General features: G+C 36.9%; 1 protein-coding gene across 2 annotated transcripts in view; it reads right to left on the reverse strand.

Moving 5' to 3' along the window:
• The window catches only part of LRRC49 (leucine rich repeat containing 49), a 127,891-nt gene that overhangs the window by 25,722 nt on the left and 78,544 nt on the right, over positions 1 to 23,625 (reverse strand). For both annotated transcript variants that reach the window (XM_032624009.1, XM_032624011.1), the window contains 2 exons: positions 15,504 to 15,587; positions 11,969 to 12,129 (listed from right to left, as the gene is read on the reverse strand). In XM_032624009.1, the coding sequence (XP_032479900.1) occupies positions 11,969 to 12,129; positions 15,504 to 15,587 (245 nt within the window). The remainder of the gene's footprint in view (positions 1 to 11,968; positions 12,130 to 15,503; positions 15,588 to 23,625) is intronic.

Consider the following 23,625-nt stretch of genomic DNA (forward strand, 5'->3'; position numbering starts at 1 on the left):
TATTAGCAGAATGGATTTTAAGAAAATGATTCAACTACATGCTTTCTACAAAATTAAAAGACACAAATAGATTGAAATTGAAAGGAAGGAAAAAGATATTCAAAGCACATGGTAACCAAAAGAGATGTTATATAACAAATTGTCACAGGAGACATGCAAGAGACATAGAAGGACATTTTATATTGATAAAAGGGTCAATTCATCAAGAACACATAAAAATTATAAACATATATGCACTTAACACCCAAAATATATGAAGGAAAAACTGACAGAACTGAAGGGAGAAATAGTTCTACAATAATAGTTGGAGACTTCAATACCTACTTTCAATAATGGATGGAATATCTAGACAGATCAAAAAGAAATAGAGGACGTGAAGAAGACTATAAAACAACTAGATATAACAGACGTATATAGAAGATTCTACCCAACATTAGAATACGCATTCTTCTTAAGTGCACATGGAACATTCTTCAGGACAGAAGCCACAAAATGAGTCTCAATAAATTTTGAAAGTTTGAACTCACACTATGAAATGAAACTAGAAATCAATAACAGAAGGAAATCTGGAAAATTCACAAGTATGTGGAAATTAAACAATACACTCAACCAAGGAAGATATATAGCAAGGGAAATTAGAAAAGTATAGCTGATAGAAACTGTAATGTAAAAAGGTGGGAAGAAAGGTAAAAAGGATAGATTCATCTTGCCCACTGCAGATTTCAGAGCTACTATCTATAGCAGAGGGAATAAGAAATAGAGGTTTCATTACACGCTACAAAAGTTATCAATAAAATAATTATAGATTTATAGTGTTGGGGGGAGAGAGGTGAATGAGCTGAATCTTCACCTACTATAGCAAAAAGTATATCTAAATCTTATAAATCAAGAAATAGAATGATATACATTCAGAGATTTGATAGAAATGGAGTCAGCAAGATATACTTTAAAAAAAGAGTAGTCCAACCCTAAAAAACAATGAAATAATACCATTTGCAGCAACATGGATGGACCTAGAGATTGTCTTACTGAGTGAAGTCAGACAGAGAAGGACAAATATCATATGATATCGCTTATATGTGGAATCTAAAAAAATGGTACAAATGAACTTATTTGCAAAGCAGAAATATAGTCACAGTCAAAACAAACTTATCATTGCCAGGGCGGAAAGGGGAGGGAGGGATAAATTGGGAGATTGGGATTGACATATACACACTACTAAATATAAAATAGGTAACTGACCAGGACCTACTGTATAGCACAGGAAACTCAATACTCTGTAATGGCCTATATGGGAAAAGAATCTAAAAACGAGTGGATATATGTATATGTATAACTGATTTAATTTGCTGTACACCTAAAACTAACACAACATTGTAAATCAAGTATACTCCAATAAAATTTTTTTAAATAAAAACTTTTTAAAAAGAGTAGCCACATAGGTAAAAGGAAAATCAGGTGAATGTGCTATCAAGAAAGCCAATGCAAAGAGCCTATCAACAATGAGTATTAACTACGTCAACAAGTGTGGAGTGTTCAAGCAAAATAAGAACTTAAAGTTCAAAAAGTCAATCTGGATCCTCTGGTTAAGAGCCCCTCATGTAGGCATGTTCAAGGTACAATAAGCTCTTTTAGAAATATTTCTACCTTTCTGATATAACAGATTTTACAGGCATCAGATAACCACAAACTAAATTGGAAAAAAATTATCTACAATTACTAGAAGTTATAAGTAACTGATTTTGCATTATAGTCTCTACCAATAATTCATTGTCTATCTCTAAAGGTTTATTTATCTGACTTCATATATAAATATCATCTGTGTCTCCTTGATTTAACAGTTTTTAGATCATCAAAAAGGGCCAGACCATGAAAATGTAACTGTGTCTCTATGGCACTCTGAACTTACATCAGTAGAATTTTTTTGCCAGAAACTGTGGACCTCTTTCCTAATGATTCATTACGGCTCTCCACATCCTCTGCATTGAACCCACACATCACTCTTCCCATCTCTTCCAAACTCTTCCTTGTGCTCTTGGCTTAAAAAGCCTCTTTGTGGAACTCCTGATAAAAATTCTGAAACTCTTGGCAGTAACTATAAGTCACAATACTTTTCACTAGCAGATACTTCTTCTTTCTCTTGGAAATAACTGTTTGTTTTCGGGACCATAAAAATGAACTCTAAAATTTTAAATTATTTTAGAGGGCCACAAAATTTTTGAACAGAAGTTGCTTAAAAAGTTTAGAGTGTCAAGAAAGTCACATTAATACCCTAGAGTCCACCTATCAGTCCACCTAATAGTCAGAATCCAACTATCAGAAATAGTTTTGCCAGGTAAAAGAACGAATTAATAAACGAAGACACTCCTACAATCACTGCAGCTGCCAACACTAGTAAAATGTGAACAGTGAACATCTCTGTGACAAGGGCATAGGATGCATGGCTGAGATGGGGAGGAGATAAGGCTGGTCACTGTTGAATACTCTGGCCACTAGTTCCACACCTGTTCTATCATCTGTAACTTCAGTGTCTACAATAATAACTGCAGCTGATCTTCTCTCCTCTCCTCCTCTCATTGATTTCTACTCTTCTCCAACAACCCATTCTCACGGCCACAATGGATGCCAAATTACTCTTATGTTGTTATTACTTAGATATATTCCACCTCTACAATCTTCAACTTCAAAAACTTAATCTGACCATAAATTCCCACTATTCCAGCTGACTATTAATTCTCTTGCTTTATGTACTTATCTTTAATTTCATTTAGACTGCTAGTCACAGAAATAATAAATTTTCTCCCAATCTCTTGACAACGTTCTACTTTTTAATTCTTTAAAAATAGCCTAGGGGCTTCCCTGGGGGCACAGTGGTTGAGAGTCGGCCTGCCAATGCAGGGGACACGGGTTGATGCCCCAGTGCGGGAAGATCGCACATGCCACCGAGTGGCTGGGCCCATGAGCCATGGCCGATAAGCCTGCGTGTCTGGAGCCTGTGCTCCGCAACGGGAGAGGCCACAAAAATGAGAGGCCCGCGCACCAAAAAAAAAAAAAAAAACAAAAAAAAAACTAGCCTAGACTCTCTTGGCGCTCCAACCAGGCATGAGGGCTGTGCCTCTGAGGTGGGAGAGCAAAGTTTAGGACACCAGTCCACAGGAGACCTCCCAGCTCCACGTAATGTCATACGGCGAAAATCTACCAGAGATCTCCATCTCGACGTCAAGGCCCAGATCCACTCAACGACCAGCAAGCTACAGTGCTGGACATCCTATGCCAAACAACTAGCAAGACGGGAACACAACCCCATCCAACAGCAGAGAGGCTGCCTAAAATCATAAGACCACAGACACCCGAAAACACACGACAAGACGTGGACCAGCCCATCAGAAAGACAAGATCCAGCCTCATCCACCAGAACACGGGCACTAGTCCCCTCCACCAGGAAGCCTACACAACCAACTGAGCCAACCTTAGCCACTGCGGACAGACACCAAAAACAACGGGAACTACGAACCTGTGGCCTGCAAAAAGGAGACCCCAAACACAGTAAGATAAGCAAAATGAGAAGACAAAAAAACACACAGCAGATGAAGGAACAAGATAAAAACCCACCAGACCTAACAAATGAAGAGGAAACAGGCAGTCTACCTGAAAAAGAATTCAGGAATAATAATAGTAAAGATGATCCAAAATCCTGGAAATAGAATGGAGAAAATACAAGAAACGTTTAACAAGGACCTATAAGAACTAAAGAGCAAACAAACAGTGATGAACAACACAATAAATGAAATTTAAAATTCTCTACAAGGGATCAATAGCAGAATAACTAAGGCAGAAGAACGGAAAAGTGACCTGGAATATAAAATAGTGGAAATAACTACTGCAGAGCAAAATAAAGAAAAAAGAATGAAAAGAACTGAGGACAGTCTCACAGACCTCTGGGACAACATTAAACACACCAACATTTGAATTATAGGGGTCCCAGAAGAAGAGGAGAAAAAGAAAGGGACTGAGAAAGTAACTGAAGAGATTAGAGTCAAAAACTTCCCTAATATGGGAAAAGAAATAGTTAATCAAGTCCAGGAAGCACAGAGAGTCCCATACAGGATAAATCCAAGGAGAAACACACCAAGATACATATTAATCAAACTATCAAAAAATAAATACAAAGAAGAAACATTAAAAGCAGCAAAGGAAAAACAACAAATAACACACAAGGGAATCCCAATAGGGTTAACAGCTGATCTTTCAGCAGAAACTCTGCAAGCCAGAAGGGAGTGGCAGGACATATTTAAAGTGATGAAGGAGAAAAACCTACAACGAAGATTACTCGACCCAGCAAGGATCTCATTCAGATTTGACAGAGAAATTAAAAAACCTTTACAGACAAGCAAAAGCTAAGAGAATTCAGCATCACCAAACCAGCTTTACAACAAGTGCTAAAGGAACTTCTCTAGGCAGGAAACACAAGAGAAGGAAAACACCTAAAATAACAAACACAAAACAATTAAGAAAATGGTAATAGGAACATACATATCGATAATTACCTTAAATGTAAATGGATTAAATGCTCCAATCAAAAGACACAGATTGGCTGAATGTACACAAAAACAAAACCCATATATATGCTGTTTACAAGAGATGCACTTCAGACCTACGGACACATACAGACTGAAACTGAGGGGATGGAAAAAGATATTCCATTCCATGCAAATGGAAATCAAATTAAAGCTGCAGTAGCAATTCTCCTATCAGACAAAACAGACTTTAAAATAAAGACTATTACAAGAGACAAAGAAGGACACCACATAATGATCAAGGGATCAATCCAGAAGAAGCTATAACAATTGTAAATATTTATGTACCCAACATAGGAGCACCTCAATACATAAGGCAAATACTAACAGCCATAAAAGGGGAAATCGACAGGAACACAATTATAGTAGGGGAATTTAACACCCCACTTTCACCAATGGACAGATCATCCAAAATGAAAATCAATAAGGAAACACAAGCTTTAAATGATACATTAAATAAGATGGACTTAATTGATATTTATAGGACACTCCATCCAAAAACAACAGAATACACATTCTTCTCAAGTGCTCATGGAACATTCGCCAGGATAGATCATATCTTGGGTCACAGATCAAGCCTCGGTAAATTTAAGAAAATTGAAATTGTATCAAGTATCTTTTCTGACCACAATGCTATGAGACTAAATATCAAATACAGGAAAAAATGTGTAAAAAATACAAACACATGGAGGCTAAGCAACACTATTTAATAACCAAGAGATCACTGAAGAAATCAAAGAGGAAATAAAAAAATACCTAGAAACAAATGACAATAAAAATATGACGACCCAAAACCCACGGGATGCAGCAAAAGCATTTCTAAGAGGGAAGTTTATAGCAATACAATCCTACCTTAAGAAACAGGAAACATCTCAAGTAAACAACCTAACCTTACACCTAAAGCAATTAGAGAAAGAAGAACACAAAATCCAAAAATTAGCAGAAGGAAAGAAATCATAAAGATCAGATCAGAAATAAATGAAAAAGAAATGAAGCAAACGATAGCAAAGATCAATAAAACTAAAAGCTGGTTCTTTGATAAGATAAACAAAATTGATAAACCATTAGCCACACTCATCAAGAAAAAAAGGGAGAAGACTTAAATCAATAGAATTAGAAATGAAAAAGGAGAAGTAACAACTGACACTGCAGAAATACAAAGGATCATGAAAAATTACTACAAGCAACTATATGCCAATAAAACGGAAAACCTGGAAGAAATGGACACATTCTTAGAAAAGCACAACTTTCTGAGACTGAACGAGGAATAAACAGAAAATATGAACAGACCACAAGCACTGAAATTGACACTATGATTAAAAATCTTCTAACAAATGAAAGCCCAGGACCACATGGCTTCACAGGCGAATTCTAACAAACATTTAGAGAACTAACACCTATGCTTCTCAAACTCTTCCAAAATACAGCAGAGGGACGAACACTCCCAAACTCATTCTACGAGGCCACCATCACCTTGATACCAAAACCAGACAAAGACGTCACAAAGCAAGAAAACTACAGGCCGATATCACTGATGAACATAGATGCAAAAATCCTCAACAAAATACTAGCAAACAGAATCCAACAGCACATTAAAAGGATCATACACCATGATCAAGCGGGGTTTATCCCAGGATGCAAGGATTCTTCAATATATGCAAATCAATCAATGTGATACACTATATTAACAAACTGAAGGAGAAAAACCATATGATCATCTCAATAGATGCAGAGAAAGCTTTTGACAAAATTCAACACCCATTTATGATAAAAACCCTCCAGAAAGTAGGCAAAGAGAGAACTTTCCTCAACATAATAAAGGCCTTATAGGACAAACCCACAGCCAATATCCTCCGCAATGGTGAAAAACTGAAACCATTTCCACTAAGATCAGGAAGAAGACAAGGTTGCCCACTCTCACCAATATTATTCAACATAGTTTTGGAAGTTTTAGCCACAGCAATCAGAGAAGAAAAAAAAATTTAAAAAATCCAAATCGGAAAAGAAAAAGTAAAGGTGTCACTGTTTGCAGATGACATGATACTATACATAGAAAATCCTAAAGATGCTACCAGAAAACTACTAGAGCTAATCAATGAATCTGGTAAAGTAGCAAGATACAAAATTAATGCACAGAAATCTCTGCCATTCCTATACACTAATGATGAAAAATCTGAAAGTGAAATTAAGAAAACACTACCATTTACCATTGCAAAAAGAATAAAATACCTAGGAATAAACCTACCTAAGGAGACAAAAGATCTGTATGCAGAAAATTATAAGACACTGATGAAAGAAATTAAAGATGATACAAATAGATGGAGAGATATACCATGTTCTTGGATTGGAAGAACCAACATTGTGAAAATGACTCTACTACCCAAAGCAATCTACATACTCAATACAATCCCTATCAAACTACCACTGACATTTTTCACAAAACTAGAACAAAAAATTTCACAATTTGTATGGAAACACAAAAGACCCCGAATAGCCAAAGCAATCTTGAGAAAGAAAAACAGAGCTGGAGGAATCAGGCTCCCTAGCTTCAGACTATACTACAAAGCTACAGTAATCAAGACAGTATGGTACTGGCACAAAAACAGAAAGATAGATCAATGGAACAGGATAGAAAGCCCAGAGATAAACCCACGCACATATGGTCATCTTATCTTTGATAAAGGATACAAGAATATATAGTGGAGAAAGGACAGCCTCTTCAATAAGTGGTGCTGGGAAAACTGGACAGCTACATGTAAAAGAATGAAATTAGAACACGCCCTAGCAGCATACACAAAAATAAAGTCAAAATAGATTAAAGACCTAAATCTAAGGCCAGAAACTATCAAACTCTTAGAGGCAAACATAGGCAGAACACTGTATGACATAAATCACAGTAAGATCCTTTTTGACCCACCTCCTAGAGAAATGGAAATAAAAACAAACAAGTGGGAATTAATGAAACTTAAAAGTTTTTGCACAGCAAAGGAAACCATAAACAAGACGAAAAGAGAACCATCAGAATGGGAGAAAATATTTGCAAATGAAGCAACTGACAAAGGATTAATCTCCAAACTTTACAAGCAGCTCATGCAGCTCAATAACAAAAAAACAAACAACCCAATCCAAAAATGGGCAGAAGACCTAAATAGACATTTCTCCAAAGAAGATATACAGATTGCCAACAAACACATGAAAGAATGCTCAACATCATTAATCATTAGAGAAATGCAAATCAAATCTACAATGAGGTATCATCTCACACCAGTCAGAATGGCCATCATCAAAAAATCTAGAAACAATAAATGCTGGAGAGGGTTTGGAGAAAAGGGAACCCTCACGCTCTGTTGGTAGGAATGTAAATTGATGCAGCCACTATGGAGAATAGTATGGAGGTTCCTTAAAGAACTAAAAATAAAACTACCATACGACCCAGCAATCCCACTACTGGACATCTACCCTGAGAAAACCATAATTCAAAAAGAGTCATGTACCAAAATGTTCATTGCAGCTCTATTTACAATAGCCAGAACATGGAAGAAACCTAAGTGTCCATCAACAGACGAGTGGATAAAGAAGATGTGGCACATATATATAATGGAATGTTAGCCATAAAAAGAAACGAAATTGAGTTATCTGTAGTGAGGTGGATGGACGTAGAGTCTGTCATACAGAGTGAAGTAAGTCAGAAAGAGAAAAACAAATACTGTATGCTAACACATATATATGGAATCTAAAAAAAAAAAAAAATGGTCATGAAGAATCTAGGGGCAAGACGAGAATAAAGATACAGACCTACTAGAGAATGGACTTGAGGATACGGGGACGGGGAATGGTAAGCTGGGACAAAGTGAAAGAGTTGCATGTACACATGTACACTACCAAACGTAAAATAGATAGCTAGTGGGAAGCAGCCACATAGCACAGGTAGGTCAGCTCGATGCTTTGTGACCACCTAAGGGGTGGGATAGGGAGGGTGGGAGGGAGGGGGACGCAAGAGGGAAGAGATATGGGGACATACGTATATGTATAACTGATTCACTTTGTTATAAAGCAGAAACTAACACACCATTGTAAAGTAATTATACTCTAATAAAGACGTTAAAAAAAAAAGAATACAGTGGTGGTTGTCAGGGGCTGGGGGAGGCACGGAGAAATGGGGAGTTGTTTTTAATAGGTATAAAGTTTCTGTTACACTTTAGAGATCTGCCATAAAATGTGGTGCCTATATTTATTAATACTGCATAGTACTCTTAAAAATGTGTTAAGAGGATAGATTTCATAATGTGTTCTTACCATAATAAAAAAGCAATTAATTAAAAAAAAAAAGTAACCTAACCATATGGTCCATCGTTTCTTTCATCATTATACTTGAATTTTTAAATTCTTTATCTTGTTTTTTCTTTTTGAGGTACGCAGGCCTTTCACTGTCGTGGCCTTTCCCATTGCAGAGCACAGGCTCCGGACGTGCAGGCTCAACGGCCATGGCTCATGGGCCCAGCTGCTCCATGGCATGTGGGATCTTCCCGGACCGGGGCACGAACCCATGTCCCCTGCATCAGCAGGCGGACTCTCAACCACTGCGCCACCAGGGAAGGCCCCCTTATCTTTGATCCTTCATCTTGATCCTTCATCTCCTTATTCTTTATAAAACATTTAGCTTCTCTACTGATACACCTTGCTACTCTGTGCTCCTGGAATACTCACTCAACAATTCAGACTGTAGTTGCTACAGTTGCATGGTCTATAACCTCCTTTATTTCCTCAGGATTTTCCTTCAGTAACGCAACACTTCCCCAGTTAGCTCCCTAGTATACCTGAAAAGTATGGAGAGATATACCATGATTTTTAAAGTGCTGATTTATTATCTTAAGAATGTTAATCCTACTGAAATAAACAACTTAAATGCCATTTGAATAAGATTCTAACATTTCCATTTAGATTAAATGATTTTAAAGTTCACATGTAAGAACAAGTGTGTAAGAACTGAAACTTTGAAAAGAATAGTGAAAGCATATTTCCCTTACTAGATATTAAAACTTAGTATAAAATGACAATAATCAAAAGAGTCTGGAATTGGCATTAAGACATAAAAGTAGATTAGTGACATGGAATAGAGAGTTCAGAAGTATATCCAATATTTATGGGAACCTAAAATAACATGAAAATGGCATTCTCATTATAAAAGACAATAATTTAATTGAGGAATGCTATTAGAAAATTAACTAGTCAATTGAAATAAAATCAAGTTACACTCTTACCTAACACCATATATAAAAATAAATTTGACGTATTAAAGGAGTAATTTTAAAACCTTATTAAAATTTTAGAATAAAATTTATAAGATTATTTGTATAAACCTGGTACTAGGAAACCTTCTTAAGGAAGGTAAAAAAATTTTTTTAATAAAAGATAAATCAGAAATAGAACTGACTTGTATAGTATTTCATAAATCTAAAGCCCAATGATATAAAGATTTAATTTTATAAAGCATAGTTCTAGCCAAGTAAAATTATATTTTGACATTTAAAAAATATTAAATAAAGCTCCAGGGCAATATAAGTGATGTATCTGTTATACAAATCATTACTTAATTAGAATTTTAATTCTTGTTTCCTTATTTTTCTAGCTAAAAGATCTGAGAAACTCTACCATGTGGATACCCAAGTGAGCTGAAGGAGGTACATTGATCAATATAAATTAATCTTATAACTAAAATTGTAAAAGTATATTTGTCGGGCTTCCCTGGTGGCGCAGTGGTTGAGAGTCCGCCTGCCGATGCAGGGGACGTGGGTTCGTGCCCCGGTCCGGGAAGATCCCACATGCGGCGGAGCAGCTGGGCCCGTGAGCCATGGAAGCTGAGCCTGCGCGTCCGGAGCCTCTGCTCCGCAATGGGAGAGGCCACAACAGTGAGAGGCCCGTATAACGCAAAAAAAAAAAAAGTATATTTGTCTTTGGGGCTTCCCTGGTGGCGCAGTGGTTGAGAGTCCGCCTGCCGATGCAGGGGACACGGGTTCGTGCCCCAGTCCGGGAAGATCCCACATACCGCAGAGCAGCTGGGCCCGTGAGCCATGGCCGCTGAGCCTGTGCATCCGGAGCCTGTGCTCCGCAACGGGAGAGGCCACGACAGTGAAAAGCCCGCGTACCACCAAAAAAAAAAAAAAAGTATATTTGTCTTTAAAATATATGTCAAACTCTTTAACTCCAGTAAACTTCCAAAATATTATTCTAATTCCTCTTAAATGACTTTATCGCATTCTTCATATATGGAAAGCTTAAAGAATACTGGCTGAAAACTTAAAAGCTATATTATGTTTAGTTTGAAATGTGTTTCAGAATTTGGTTTGGTCATTAGATAACCGTGCGTCAACTGAAACAAAACTGCAGTGCATTCTATCTTTGATTTTTAAGTTTTAAATTATATATATATGTTTTTAAATTATAAATAAACTATGAAGATATATATGCTTTATATTCCTCTCATTTACTTGATTCTAGTATGCCTTCTTGAGAGGAAGAGAAATATGTCAAGTCTAGAAAGCGTCCTCAGATTTGCTCATAAATCAAGGGATATGTGTTATCTGACCAATGTGTCATAGAAGAAAGAGGCTGTGAGCCACTGGAATAGACAGATATTATAGAACAGAACTGGAGTAACTATTCAGATTTTATGCCGAATTGCTTAATACTAATAGTTAAGGAGTAAGGATTTGTGATAGCTACTGGGGAAACAACAGAGGTTAAGACAATCAGGATTCTTTTCCTTGAGAAGCTTACATTCTAGTGGGGAAGACAGTTATGAAACAACTAATTACCCACTATTTATTTAATTATGGTCATGATAAGTGCTAACAAGGGCAAGTGCATAGTACTGGGAGAAAAAAAGGTATCTGATCTAGCCTAGTCTCCAGGAAGTCGTTAGGGAAGGCTTTTCAGGGGAAGTGAGGTTTAAATTTAAGACCTCCAGGCTGAGTGATAGTTAGCCAGGGTAGGGTGAGGGAAGTAGGGCAGGGGAGAATACAACTGTTTGTAAGAGAAGGGTTCTGAAGTAGGAAGTAACTGAACTGGAAATCACTGAGGCTGCAGCACAAGAATAAAGTGGCTGATGGTATGGGATAAAATAGGTGAGGTGGGTAGAGGGTCTCACAGGCTATATTAAGTAATCTAGATTTATTCCTATGAAAAATAAGAAACTACTGAAGGGTTTTTAAATTAGGGGTCAGCTTATATTTTCAATATTTCCATCTTAACTTTTAAAACCTACTGCTAATTTCAGTAGGTTTTCTTAAGAAAACTATCTTAAAATAATTATATGTCAAATGTTTTCCTGTTTCTGCTCCAAATTCAGTTCTCCAAAGATACTAGTACCTGGAAAGAATACCATTGCATACCCTGTTTCCTCTGGAAATGCAGAGATGGTGCTTCCATCGTTCTGACAGTGGTCCTGAGAGTCTGAATCTTTTCTATCTTGGTTTGTAGCAATATTGGTAATTCGATGTTGTTGCAAGTCCCACTTTCGAGCTACGTTGTTAATTGTTAACCTTTTCTTCTCCTATGAAAAAGTTCATTGGGACAAGAATTACATAATGCAATTTTTGTAGCAGGAGAGTCCAAGGAGCATATTGTTTGTACTACTCATCACACCTTTAAAAGGAGTCTGTTACTTAAAAGTAGCTACCAAATATGTATTCTAAAACACAGTATAAGTGGCCTTTATTTAACCTATGCAATCAACCATCTCAACGATGCTCTATCATCCTCAACAAATTATATACAAAACAAAAATTACTTCCATTGGAGATAAGAAAATTCACTATTTGAAAGTTTAATTTGACAGAAATTTATATATTCAAGCATTATGTGAAGTTTTAATTAGACAGAAAATTATGCTTTTGTGTTTAAACACAGCAAGAAAAAACTAATGATATTTTAATTTTCCTATTCAATAATTATGGCAAATATGGTGGAATACTTTCAGGGGGAAGGGAGGAGAGACTGATCAATGTTCCAAGCTTCACAGCATAAATTACAATGTCTGAAAATTAATAATCACACATAGACTACTAAATGAAATTGTACTAGGTTGAAATATTTCTAGATAACTAATAGCATCCTAGATTATCCATTATCAAGTTAATTTTTAAATGGCATATTGATTAAATCAGAGTGCTGAAAATGGACACTTTCCCTTTTCTCTTTACTAAGAGAACAATCATCCAGTGAAAAGTCATCTGTGTGACACTGATTCACCTGCTCTCTTTGGAGCCAGTGAAGGCTGTTAGGAAGATTCTCTGCCCATTCCCTCAGTGCATTCACACATGCAGAATACTTATGTTTAGTTCCACCTCTTTGCCTATCTAAAATTTTAGATGTAGAAATGGCATTGGATAGGAATGAAAAGTGGTGACAAAGCTTAATTAAAACTAAACATTTTAAAAGTTCTATTTCTGCATTTAAAAATGTTTCTAGCATGGGTTCTTTTTTCTATTGCTTGGAATTTCAAATGTGTTTATATAATTAAATGGGTTATACTTAATATGTATATACTTCTGAGCCTTTTTGACATTTTATGTATGTCCTTCTTATCTAAAGCAAGTAGGAATCTGCCATTCTACTATAAATTTTCCCCCCACATCTATGATAAAAAGGCACCTTACCTTAAAGAATTCTATTTCAGTTATTTGCAGATGACTGGGACAAACCAATTCTTAATCTAAGCAATACCACTATGTTTACTCAGTACCAAGGCTACTTTGAAAGAGGCAGGGGCAGCGAGTAAATGGAGGATGGCTATCATGCTGGCTCCATGCATTTGGTTTTCTGGCTGACTTGGAGTCGGCAAAAATAAATATTCTAAGTGAGGTAGATATAGCGATGCTTAGAAAAAGGGCACAAAAGTTTACACCACTGAGTATGCTAACAAATTTATAACAAGATACTCTGAAAACGCAAACACTTTCCTCTACCAATCCCAAAGTTAAGCTTTCTTTAATTGGGTTATTAAAATCAGATCAACACCAGGTTGACTAAGAAAATGGATATTTTCATTGAGGCCAAGAAAAGGGAAGACATTTTAAAACAAGAGTGCAGTCTGGGGTCAGGTGGGGATTGCTGGTTGGCCAGGGGACCAAACAAGGGCTCTAGTTGTCTGTGGAGCAAAAAAAAGAGGAGCAAAAGAAAGCCTAGAGATTCTGTAAGGCAAAAGGGGGTACACCCCAAAAATTTCATGCTCAAAGATCATGGATGCATTTGGCATATATTAGTACAATCATGACTATAGCTAGACGGCAATTTGCCAAGTCTGTGTTAAAGTGACAATTATTTTAGAAGATGCCAACTTTCAGCTTCTGCCCCTTGAGTCCATTCTTTATAGTCCAAGCAATACCACACCAGCATATCCCATAACTATCACTTCCATTCATTTACAAGTTTGAAAAGAAAATAGAAAGATAGAAAAGTGATAAGGCTGAAGATATAGGTCCATACACTCTTCCTGTCCCTCTATAATCACCCATCCCATTTTCTTAATGATCAATATGTGTTGTCACATGAAACAATCTCCAGTAAATGCTGAGGGTCTTTGATATCATGACCCTGAATCTGAGCTAGAGCTAGAATTCCTGATTTCCTATACTTTTCCTCTTACTAAAAATTTTTAAAATTAAATAACCCTCATAAAGAGTCCTATTTAGCGACTTCAAGAGAAGCATTGGGTATTTTTTGAAGTTTTCATACAAATTTTCCAAACATCTAAAAAACATGTTACCTAAAAATTTAATGGCATATTTCCAAAAATACTGATGGTTACAAGCAGCTGAATTGGGTATATAATAAAAAATGTTCAGTTCAAAGATGGAGTCAAGTGCAATTTGTTGCCTATACTAGGTTCTACTTACACTGGAAGCCTTAGAGTTAAATCACCAATAACAGCAGGTGAGAAAATTTTAGCATACTGAGTAACAGTTCTAATTACTTTTGAAGTAGCAGCCTGGAGCTGAGAGGGCTTGGGACCAAGTTTGTTTTGTTTTGTTTTGTTTGTTAATTTTGGAGTAGTTTTCATAGAGTAAAATACACATGTTCAAGTGTACTCTTTGATCAGTTTTGACAAATGTGTATATCTGCTAACTCATAACATTTCCATCACCCCAGTAAGTTCCCTAAGATACAACTTTGTATCCCTATTAGTCATTTTTTAAAATTCTGAATGCCATTTTAATTTTAAAAAGAAAAGCACCTACACAAGACAAGAATGAGTAATGGTAATCAGGGTGATATCCTTAGTTTCAGAACATAGTAGAATCATAATAAGAACTATAAACTTTAAGCTGTCTTTATTTATTATACTTTGTTATGTTAATATAAAATATTTTTAAAGAAAACATTTTAAGGAAATTAACATCTGATATGTTAAATAATAAAAAACCAGTTTAAAAAACCTTTAATTCCTATACTCCTCAAAACCTTTACCACCTCTATATCAGAGAAGCTAATGGAGAAATTTTTTTAATGCAAAAAGCCATCATTTAAAAAAAAAACATGTAGCAGAGCTCATTAAAATATATCATTAAAGATGATAGTCTACTACAGCAGTTTCCAAAATGAAATGCACATGCCTTGAGGATACACATGGTGATGTACTGGTGTGGAAAAAATTATAACTTCTGTTATTTATTTTTAATCTCTTTTACAATTTCTATCTTTTGCATGTGTTTTATAATGTACATTATATTGTATTTCAGAAGTACAAGTTTATTTATAGGTAGTGACTTATAAAAGTTTTAAGGGTGTTTGTTTATTAACAACACTCTACTGATAGGAATGAAAACTTTACAGTTTGGAAACTACTTTTCTAGCTGATTAGCTAGCTAGCTTCAGTGTGTGTGAGTGCGTGTGCACAGATATGAATGTAGACATCACAGAAAATACCTTAAGCAAAGATTGCTTATGACTTTCTCGCTTCTTCTCTTCCTCTTTTTTGGCTACAACAGATGCCATACGCCTTTCTTCTTCCTAAAAGAAAAATGTAAAAAAGTATTATTAAGTATAACCTTTTTTATGCTAAATATCTTCAGTTTTCCAAGTCTGATTTTCTTTGTGAGACGCAAACTACTTGCTAATAGAAAATACGCCCTCAAAGAAAAAGTTAGTATGTTCCTCTTTATTTTCTTCTTCTGTCTTAATTCTAAAAGAAACCTGTACATTCTTAACTCTGCTCCACACTCTTGATGTGAGATAAACCTAACTAATACAAGAAAGAAAAAAGAATGAGAAGAGAAAAAAGAAAGGGGAAGCAGGCTTCTATAATTTTTCTTTGTACTGTAGTTCCACATGGAGAGGCTTAACAAACTTGCTATCATGAAGATAAAATGGATAAAAATTATACTCTTAACAATCTTTATTTAATTTATGGTTGCAAATCAGAGGTTTTTCTTAATGACAAAACAGCTGTGAAAGCTTTTAAAAACTCTCCATTGATATTAATAAATTATTCTCCATTAATATCATTACTTTTACTTTGTTTTTAAGTTGATTTGGCCAGTCTAATTTCTTCCATTCTAAAAACTATGAAATAATATTACTGTAATAACATTATACAGTTTAGAAAAATTTTTTAAAATCAGTCATAATCCTAACACCCTAACTGTATCACCTTACAATACTCAATATGAGCAAATTTTTAAATGTTGCAATCTGTATACACAATCTGGATCATGTTTTTTTCCCCCTGAATATTGGCAAATTTTAATAAAGTAAATTATAACCATGTAAGTTTTAATTTTTATTACCAAAAGATTTGTAGGCATTCAAAATGATGTCACAATTTGAGAAAACAATTTCTTCATAAAAGACAAACTTGAAAATATCTTCAGTGATAGAAAATTTAAAAAGTAATTCAGGGCTTCCCTGGTGGCGCAGTGGTTGAGAGTCCGCCTGCCGATGCAGGGGACACGGGTTCGTGCCCCGGTCTGGGAGGATCCCACGTGCCGCGGAGCGGCTGGGCCCGTGAGCCATGGCCGCTGAGCCTGCGCGTCCGGAGCCTGTCCTCCGCAACGGGAGAGGCCACAACAGTGAGAGGCCCGCGTAACGCATAAAAAAAAAAAAAAAAAGTAATTCAGTACATTTGAAGCAGAACTTTTTAAGAAGTGAAAAATTACAAAAACTGATATGAAAAATTTAATGGAGGTGGTTTGAAGAGCAGATTTTACACAGCTGAAGAGAGAATCAGCCAACTGGAAAACAGGTCAGAAGAAATTTTCCTGTATGCTTTCATACTAGCCTATACTTGCCAATCATAGCACTTAACCTGTTTCATTTAAATTATTTCTGGTACTATCTCTCCCCTTTCCTGCAAATAGCTCCACGAAGGTATGGACCATGTCAGCTCCCCATTACATAGTAGATATTCAATAAACATATATTCAAGGAATGAATTATTGAAGGTACATCTCTATACATCTGGTTCAATAATTTCCTAAAACTGAAACTACTAAACCAAGTAGTAGACATATTTCTGGGCCTTTTGATATGTTTGCAAATTTCCCTCCATAAATGTAGTACTAATTGACACTTCTACCAGAAGTTAACATTTGATTTAAAATATAACGGATAGTCATAAGAGTTGTTCGCCAAATATTCCTGTGTCTCCCCACATCCTGGCCACATTGTGAGATAGCACTTCATGCCCTTTTGAAGTTAGGTGAGGTCATGTGACTTGCTTTGGCCAATGTCATATGAACAAAAGTGACATGTGTTTACTTCTGGGTGGAACATTTCAGACAATGATGACATAGCTATTCTCTCTCTCACCTCTACTGTAGAATTTGCAAAGCTCCAGAGGTTGGGTACTTTGAAGGCCTTGGTCCTGGAATGAGGACAACACAGAGTAAAGTTCCCAGATCACATACTATGGGCAGACTGACAGTATGAGCATGAAATAAACTTTGTGGATTTAATCCACTGAGGTTAGAGAAGTTGTTACTGTAATATAATCTAGCCTATCCTGATCAGTATATACATTATATTAGAATTAAGGAAGGTCAAAGAGATCACAAATAGGTATTCTAGGGTGTGAGCCATTACAAATGCTTCTGAAAACAAAGAAAGGACCTAGACTAAAGAAGTAAATAAAAAATGCACAAAGAGAAACTACCATGGAGTTAAAAAGGAAAGTAGAATGTATCTCCTGTAAAACTCTAATTTTAGAAATGAGGAAATGAATACTCTGAGAAGTTTAGTAAATTATACAAGGTCACACAGCTAGTGACAAAGCCAGGATCAGGGCCAGAAATCATTTGTGAGAAATGCAGTTTGTATTTTTATAATAAGGATATATTTAAATGTGCCTTACTGATTTTAGAGAGATGAAAAAAGTGAGGTCAAAATTTAGAAGCAGTCTGCCATATGATTTAGTTGTTTTAAAGGGAATGAAAATTTATGTGATTTTTGATAAATTTAAAGTATATTTTATGGACAGAGACCTTCAAGATGGTGGAGGAGTAAGACATGGAGATCACCTTCCTCCCCACAAATACATCAGAAATACAACTACATGTGGAACAACTCCTACAGAACACCTAATGAATGCTGGCAGAAGACCCTCAGACTTCCCAAAAGGCAAGAAACTCCCCAAGTACCTGGGTAGGGCAAAAGAAAAAAGAAAAAACAGAGACAAAAGAATAGGGACAGGACCTGCACCTCTGGGAGGTGGCTGTGAAGGAGGAAAAGTTTCCACACACTGGAAAGCCCCTTCACTGGTGGAGACCTGGGGTGGCCGGGCGGAAGCTTTGGAGCCATGGAGGAGAGCGCAGCAACAGGGGTACAGAGGGCAAAATGGAGAGATTCCCGCACAGAGGATGGGGGCCGACCAGCACTCACCAGCCTCAGAGGCTTGTCTGCTCACCTGCAGGGGTGTGTGGGGGCTGGGAGCTGAGGCTACGGCTTCAGAGGTCAGATCCCAGGGAGAGGACGGGGTTGCCTGCGTGAACACAGCCTGAAGGGGGCTAGTGTGCCACAGCTAGCCGGGATGGACTCCGGGAAAATGTCTGGAACTGCCCAAGAGTCAAGAGAGCATTGTTTCAGGGTGCGCTAGGAGAGGGGATTCAGAGCAGTGCCTAAACGAGCTCCAGAGATGGGAGCAAGGCACAGCTATCAGCGCGGACACCAGAGACGGGCATGAAATGCTAAGGCTACTGCTGCAGGCACCAAGAAACCTGTGTGCAAGCACAGGTCACTATCCACACCTCCCCTCCCAGGAGCCGGTGCAGCCCACCAATGCCAGGGTCCTGTGATCCAGGGACAGCCTCCTTGGGAGAACACATGGCGCACCTCAGGCTGCTGCAACATCACGCCAGCCTCCGCCACCACAGGCTCGCCCTGAATTCCGTTCCCCAACCACCCCCTGGCCTGAGTGAGCCAGAGCCCCTCATCAGCTGCTACTTTAACTCTGTCCTGTCTGAGAGAAGAACAGATGCCCTCAGGCAACCTACACACAGAGGCAGGGTCAAAACCAAAGCTGAACCCCAGGAGCTGTGAAAACAAAGAAGAGAAAGGGAAATTTCTCCCAACAGCCTCAGGAGCAACAGATTAAATCTCCACAATCAACTTGATGTACCCTGAATCTGTGGAATACCTGAATAGACAACAAATCATCCTATAATTGAGGGGGTGGACGTTGGGAGCAACTGTAGACTTGGGGTTTGCCTTCTGTATCTAATTTGTTTTTGGTTTTATGTTTTTCTTAGTTTAGTATATAGAGTTTATAATCATTGGTATATTTGTTTATTGATTTGGTTGCTCTCTTCCTCTTTTTTTAATATACATATACATATATTTTTTTTTTGCTTTTTCTCTTTTTATGAGTGTGTATGTGTATACTTCTTTGTGTGATTTTGTCTGTATAGCTCTCCTTTTACCATTTGTCCTAGGATTCTATCTGTCCTTTTTTTTTTTTTTCCTTCTTTTTTTATTAGCATACTTTTTAGTGCTTGTTATCACTGGTGGATTTGTTTTTTGGTTTGGTTGCTCTCTTCTTTCTTTCTTTCTTTTTTTTTTTTGCTCTTTTGCATTACTTTTTAATTTTTCTTTTATTTTTAATAGTAATTTTTTATTTTAATAACTTTGTTATTTTTTCTTTCTTATTTTCTCCCTTCTTTTCTGAGCTGTGTGGCTGACAGGGTTTTTGGTGCTCCAGCCGGGTGTCAGGCCTGTGCCTCTGAGGTGGGAGAGCCGAGTTCAGGTCATTGGTCCACCAGAGACCTCCTGACTCCACAAAATATCAAATGGAGAATGCTCTCCCAGAGATCTCCATCTCAACGCTAAGACCCAGCTCCACTCAACGACCAGCGAGTTACAGTGCTGGACACCCTGTGCCAAATAACTGGCAAAACAGGAACACAACCCCACCCATTAGCACAGGGGCTGCCTAAAATCAAAATAAAGTCACAGACACCCCAAAACACAGCACTGGACATGGTCCTGCTCACCAGAAAGACAAAATCCAGCCTCAACCACCAGAACACAGGCACTAGTCTCCTCCACCAGGAAACCGACACAAACCACTGAACCAACCATAGCCACTGGGGGTAGACACCAAAAACAACAGGAACTATGAACATGCAGCCTGCAAAAAGGAGACCCCAAACACAATAAGTTAAGCAAAAGGAGAAGACAGAGAAACACACAGCAGATGAAGAAGCAAGGTAAAAACCCACCAGACCAAACAAATGAAGAGGAAATAGGCAGTCTACCTGAAAAAGAGTTCAGAGTAATAATAGTAAAGATATCCAAAATCTTGGAAATAGAATGGAGAAAATACAAGAAACGTGTAACAAGGACCTATAAGAACTAAAGAGCAAACAAACAATGATGAACAACACAATAAATGAAATTAAAAATTCTCTAGAAGGGATCAATAGCAGAATAACTGAGGCAGAAGAACAGATAAGTGACCTGGATGATAAAATACTGGAAATTACCGCAGAGCAGAATAAAGAAAAAAGGATGAAAAGAACTGAGGAGATTCTCAGAGACCTCTGGGACAACATTAAACACACCAACATATGAATTATAGAGGTCCCAGAAGAAGAGGAGAAAAAGAAAGGGACTGAGAAAATAATTGAAGAGATTAGAGTCGAAAACTTCCCTAATTATGGGAAAGGAAATAGTCAATCAAGTCCAGGCAGTGCAGAGAGTCCCATACAGGATAAATCCAGGGAGAAACACACCAAGACACATATTAATCAAACTATGAAAAATTAAATGCAAAGAAAAAATATTAAAAGCAGAAAGGGAAAAACAACAAATAACATACAAGGGGATCCCCATAAGGTTAACAGCTGATCTTTCAGTAGAAATTCTGCAAGCCAGAAGGGCGTGGCAGGACATATTTGATGAAAGAGAAAAACCTACAACCAAGATGCCTCTACCCAGCAAGAATCTCATTTAGATTCGGCAGAAAATTAAAAGCTTTACAGACAAGCAAAGCTAAGAGAATTCAGCACCACTAAAGCAGCTTTACAACAAATGCTAAAGGAACTTCTCTACACAGGAAACACAAGAGAAGGAAAAGACCTGCAATAACAAACCCAAAACAATTAAGAAAATGGGAATAGGAACATACATATTGATAATTACCTTAAATGTAAATGGATTAAATGCTCCCACCAAGACATAGACTGGCTGAATGGATACAGAAACAAGACCCGTATATATGCTGTCTACAAGCGACCCACTTCAGACCTAGCGACACATACAGACTGAAAGTGAGGGGATAGAAAAAGATATTCCATGCAAGTGGAAATGAAAAGATAGCTGAAGCAGCAAATCTCATATCAGACAAAATAGACTTTAAAATAAAGACTATTACAAAAGACAAAGAAGAACACTACATAATGATCAAGGGATCAATCCAAGAAGAAGATATAACAATTTTAAATGTTTATGCATTCAACATAGAGCACCTCAATATGTAAGGCAAATGCTGACAGCCATAAAAGGGGAAGTCGACAGTAACACAACCATAGCAGGGGACTTTAACACTACACTTTCACCAATGGACAGATCATCCAAAATGAAAATAAATAAGGAAACACATGCTTTAAATGACACATTAAACAAGATGTACTGAATCAATATTTATAGGACATTCCATCCAAAAACAACAGAATACACTTTCTTCTCAAGTGCTCATGGATCATTCTCCAGGATAGATCATATCTTGGGTCACAAATCAAGCCTTAGTAAATTTAAGAAAATTGAAATTGTATCAAGTATCTATTCTGACCACAACACTATGCAACTAGGTACCAATTACAGGAAAAAATCTGTAAAAAGTACAAAAACATGGAGGCTAAACAATATACTACTAAATAACCAAGAGATCACTGAAGAAATCAAAGAGGAAATCAAAAAATATCTGGAAACAAATGACAATGAAAACATGACGACCCAAAACCTATGGGATGCAGCAAAAGCAGTTCTAAGAGGGAAGTTTATAGCAATACAATCCTACCTCAGGAAACAAGAAACACCTCAAATAAACAACTTAATCTTACACCGAAAGCAATTAGACAAAGGAGAGCAAAATAACCCCAAAGTTAGCAGAAGGAAGGAAATCATAAAGATCAGATCAGAAATAAATGAAAAAGAAATGAAGGATACAATATTAAAGATCAATAAAACTAAAAGCTTGTTCTTTGAGAAGATAAACAAAATTGATAGAGCATTAGCCAGACTCAACAGGAAAAAAAGGGAGAAGACTCAAATCAATAGAATTAGAAATAAAAAGGAGAAGTAACAACAGACACTGCAGAAAAACAAAGGATCATGAGAGATTACTACAAGCAACTATATGCTAATAAAGTGGACAACCTGGAAGAAATGGACAAATTCTCAGAGAAGTACAACCTTCTGAGACTGAACCAGGAAGAAAGAGAAAATATAAACCGACCAATCACAAGCACTGAAATTGAGACTGTGATTAGTAATCTTCCAACAAACAAAAGCCCAGGGCCAGATGGCTTCACAGGTGAATTCTATCAAACATTTAGAGAAGAGCTAACACCTATGCTTCTCAAACTCTTCCAAACTATAGCAGAGGGAGAAACACTCTCAAATTCATTCTACGAGGCCACCATCACCTTGATACCAAAACCAGATAAAGATGTCACAAAGAAAGAAAACTACAGGCCAATATCACTGATGAACATAGATGCAAAATCCTCAACAAAATACTATCAAAGAGAATCCAACAGCACATTAAAAGGATCATACACCATGATCAAGTGGGGTTTATCCCAGGAATGCAAGGATTCTTCAATATATGCATATCGATCAATGTGATACACCATATTAACAAATTGAAGGAGAAAAACTGTATGATGATCTCATTAGATGCAGAGAAAGCTTTCGACAAAATTCAACACCCATTTATGATAGAAATTCTGAAGAAAGTAGGCATAGAGGGAACTTACCTCAACATAATAAAGGCCACGTGGGACAAACCCACAGCCAACATCGTCCTCAATGGTGAAAAACTGAAACCATTTCCACTAAGATCAGGAACAAACAAGGCTGTCCAGTCTCAGCACTATTATTCAACACAGTTATGGTAGTTTGAGCCACAGCAATCAGAGAAGAAAAATAAATAAAAGGAATCCAAATCGGAAAAGAAGAAGTAAAGTTGTCACTGTTAGCAGATGACATGACAGTATACATAGAGAATCCTAAAGATGCTACCAGAAAACTACTAGAGCTAATCAATGAATCTGGTAAAGTAGCAGGATACAAAAGTAATGCACAGAAATCTCTTGCATTCCTATACACTAATGATGAAAAATCTGAAAGTGAAATTAAGAAAACACTCCCATTTACCATTGCAACAAAAAGAATAAAATACCTAGGAATAAACCTCTACCTAGGGAGACAAGAGACCTATTATGCCGAAAACTATAAGACACTGATGAAAGAAATTAAAGATGATACAAATAGATGGAGAGATATACCATGTTCTTGGATTGGAAGAATCAACATTGTGAAAATGACTATACTA

Source organism: Phocoena sinus, chromosome 2, assembly GCF_008692025.1.
Source record: "Phocoena sinus isolate mPhoSin1 chromosome 2, mPhoSin1.pri, whole genome shotgun sequence".
Taxonomy (NCBI): Eukaryota; Metazoa; Chordata; class Mammalia; order Artiodactyla; family Phocoenidae; genus Phocoena; species Phocoena sinus.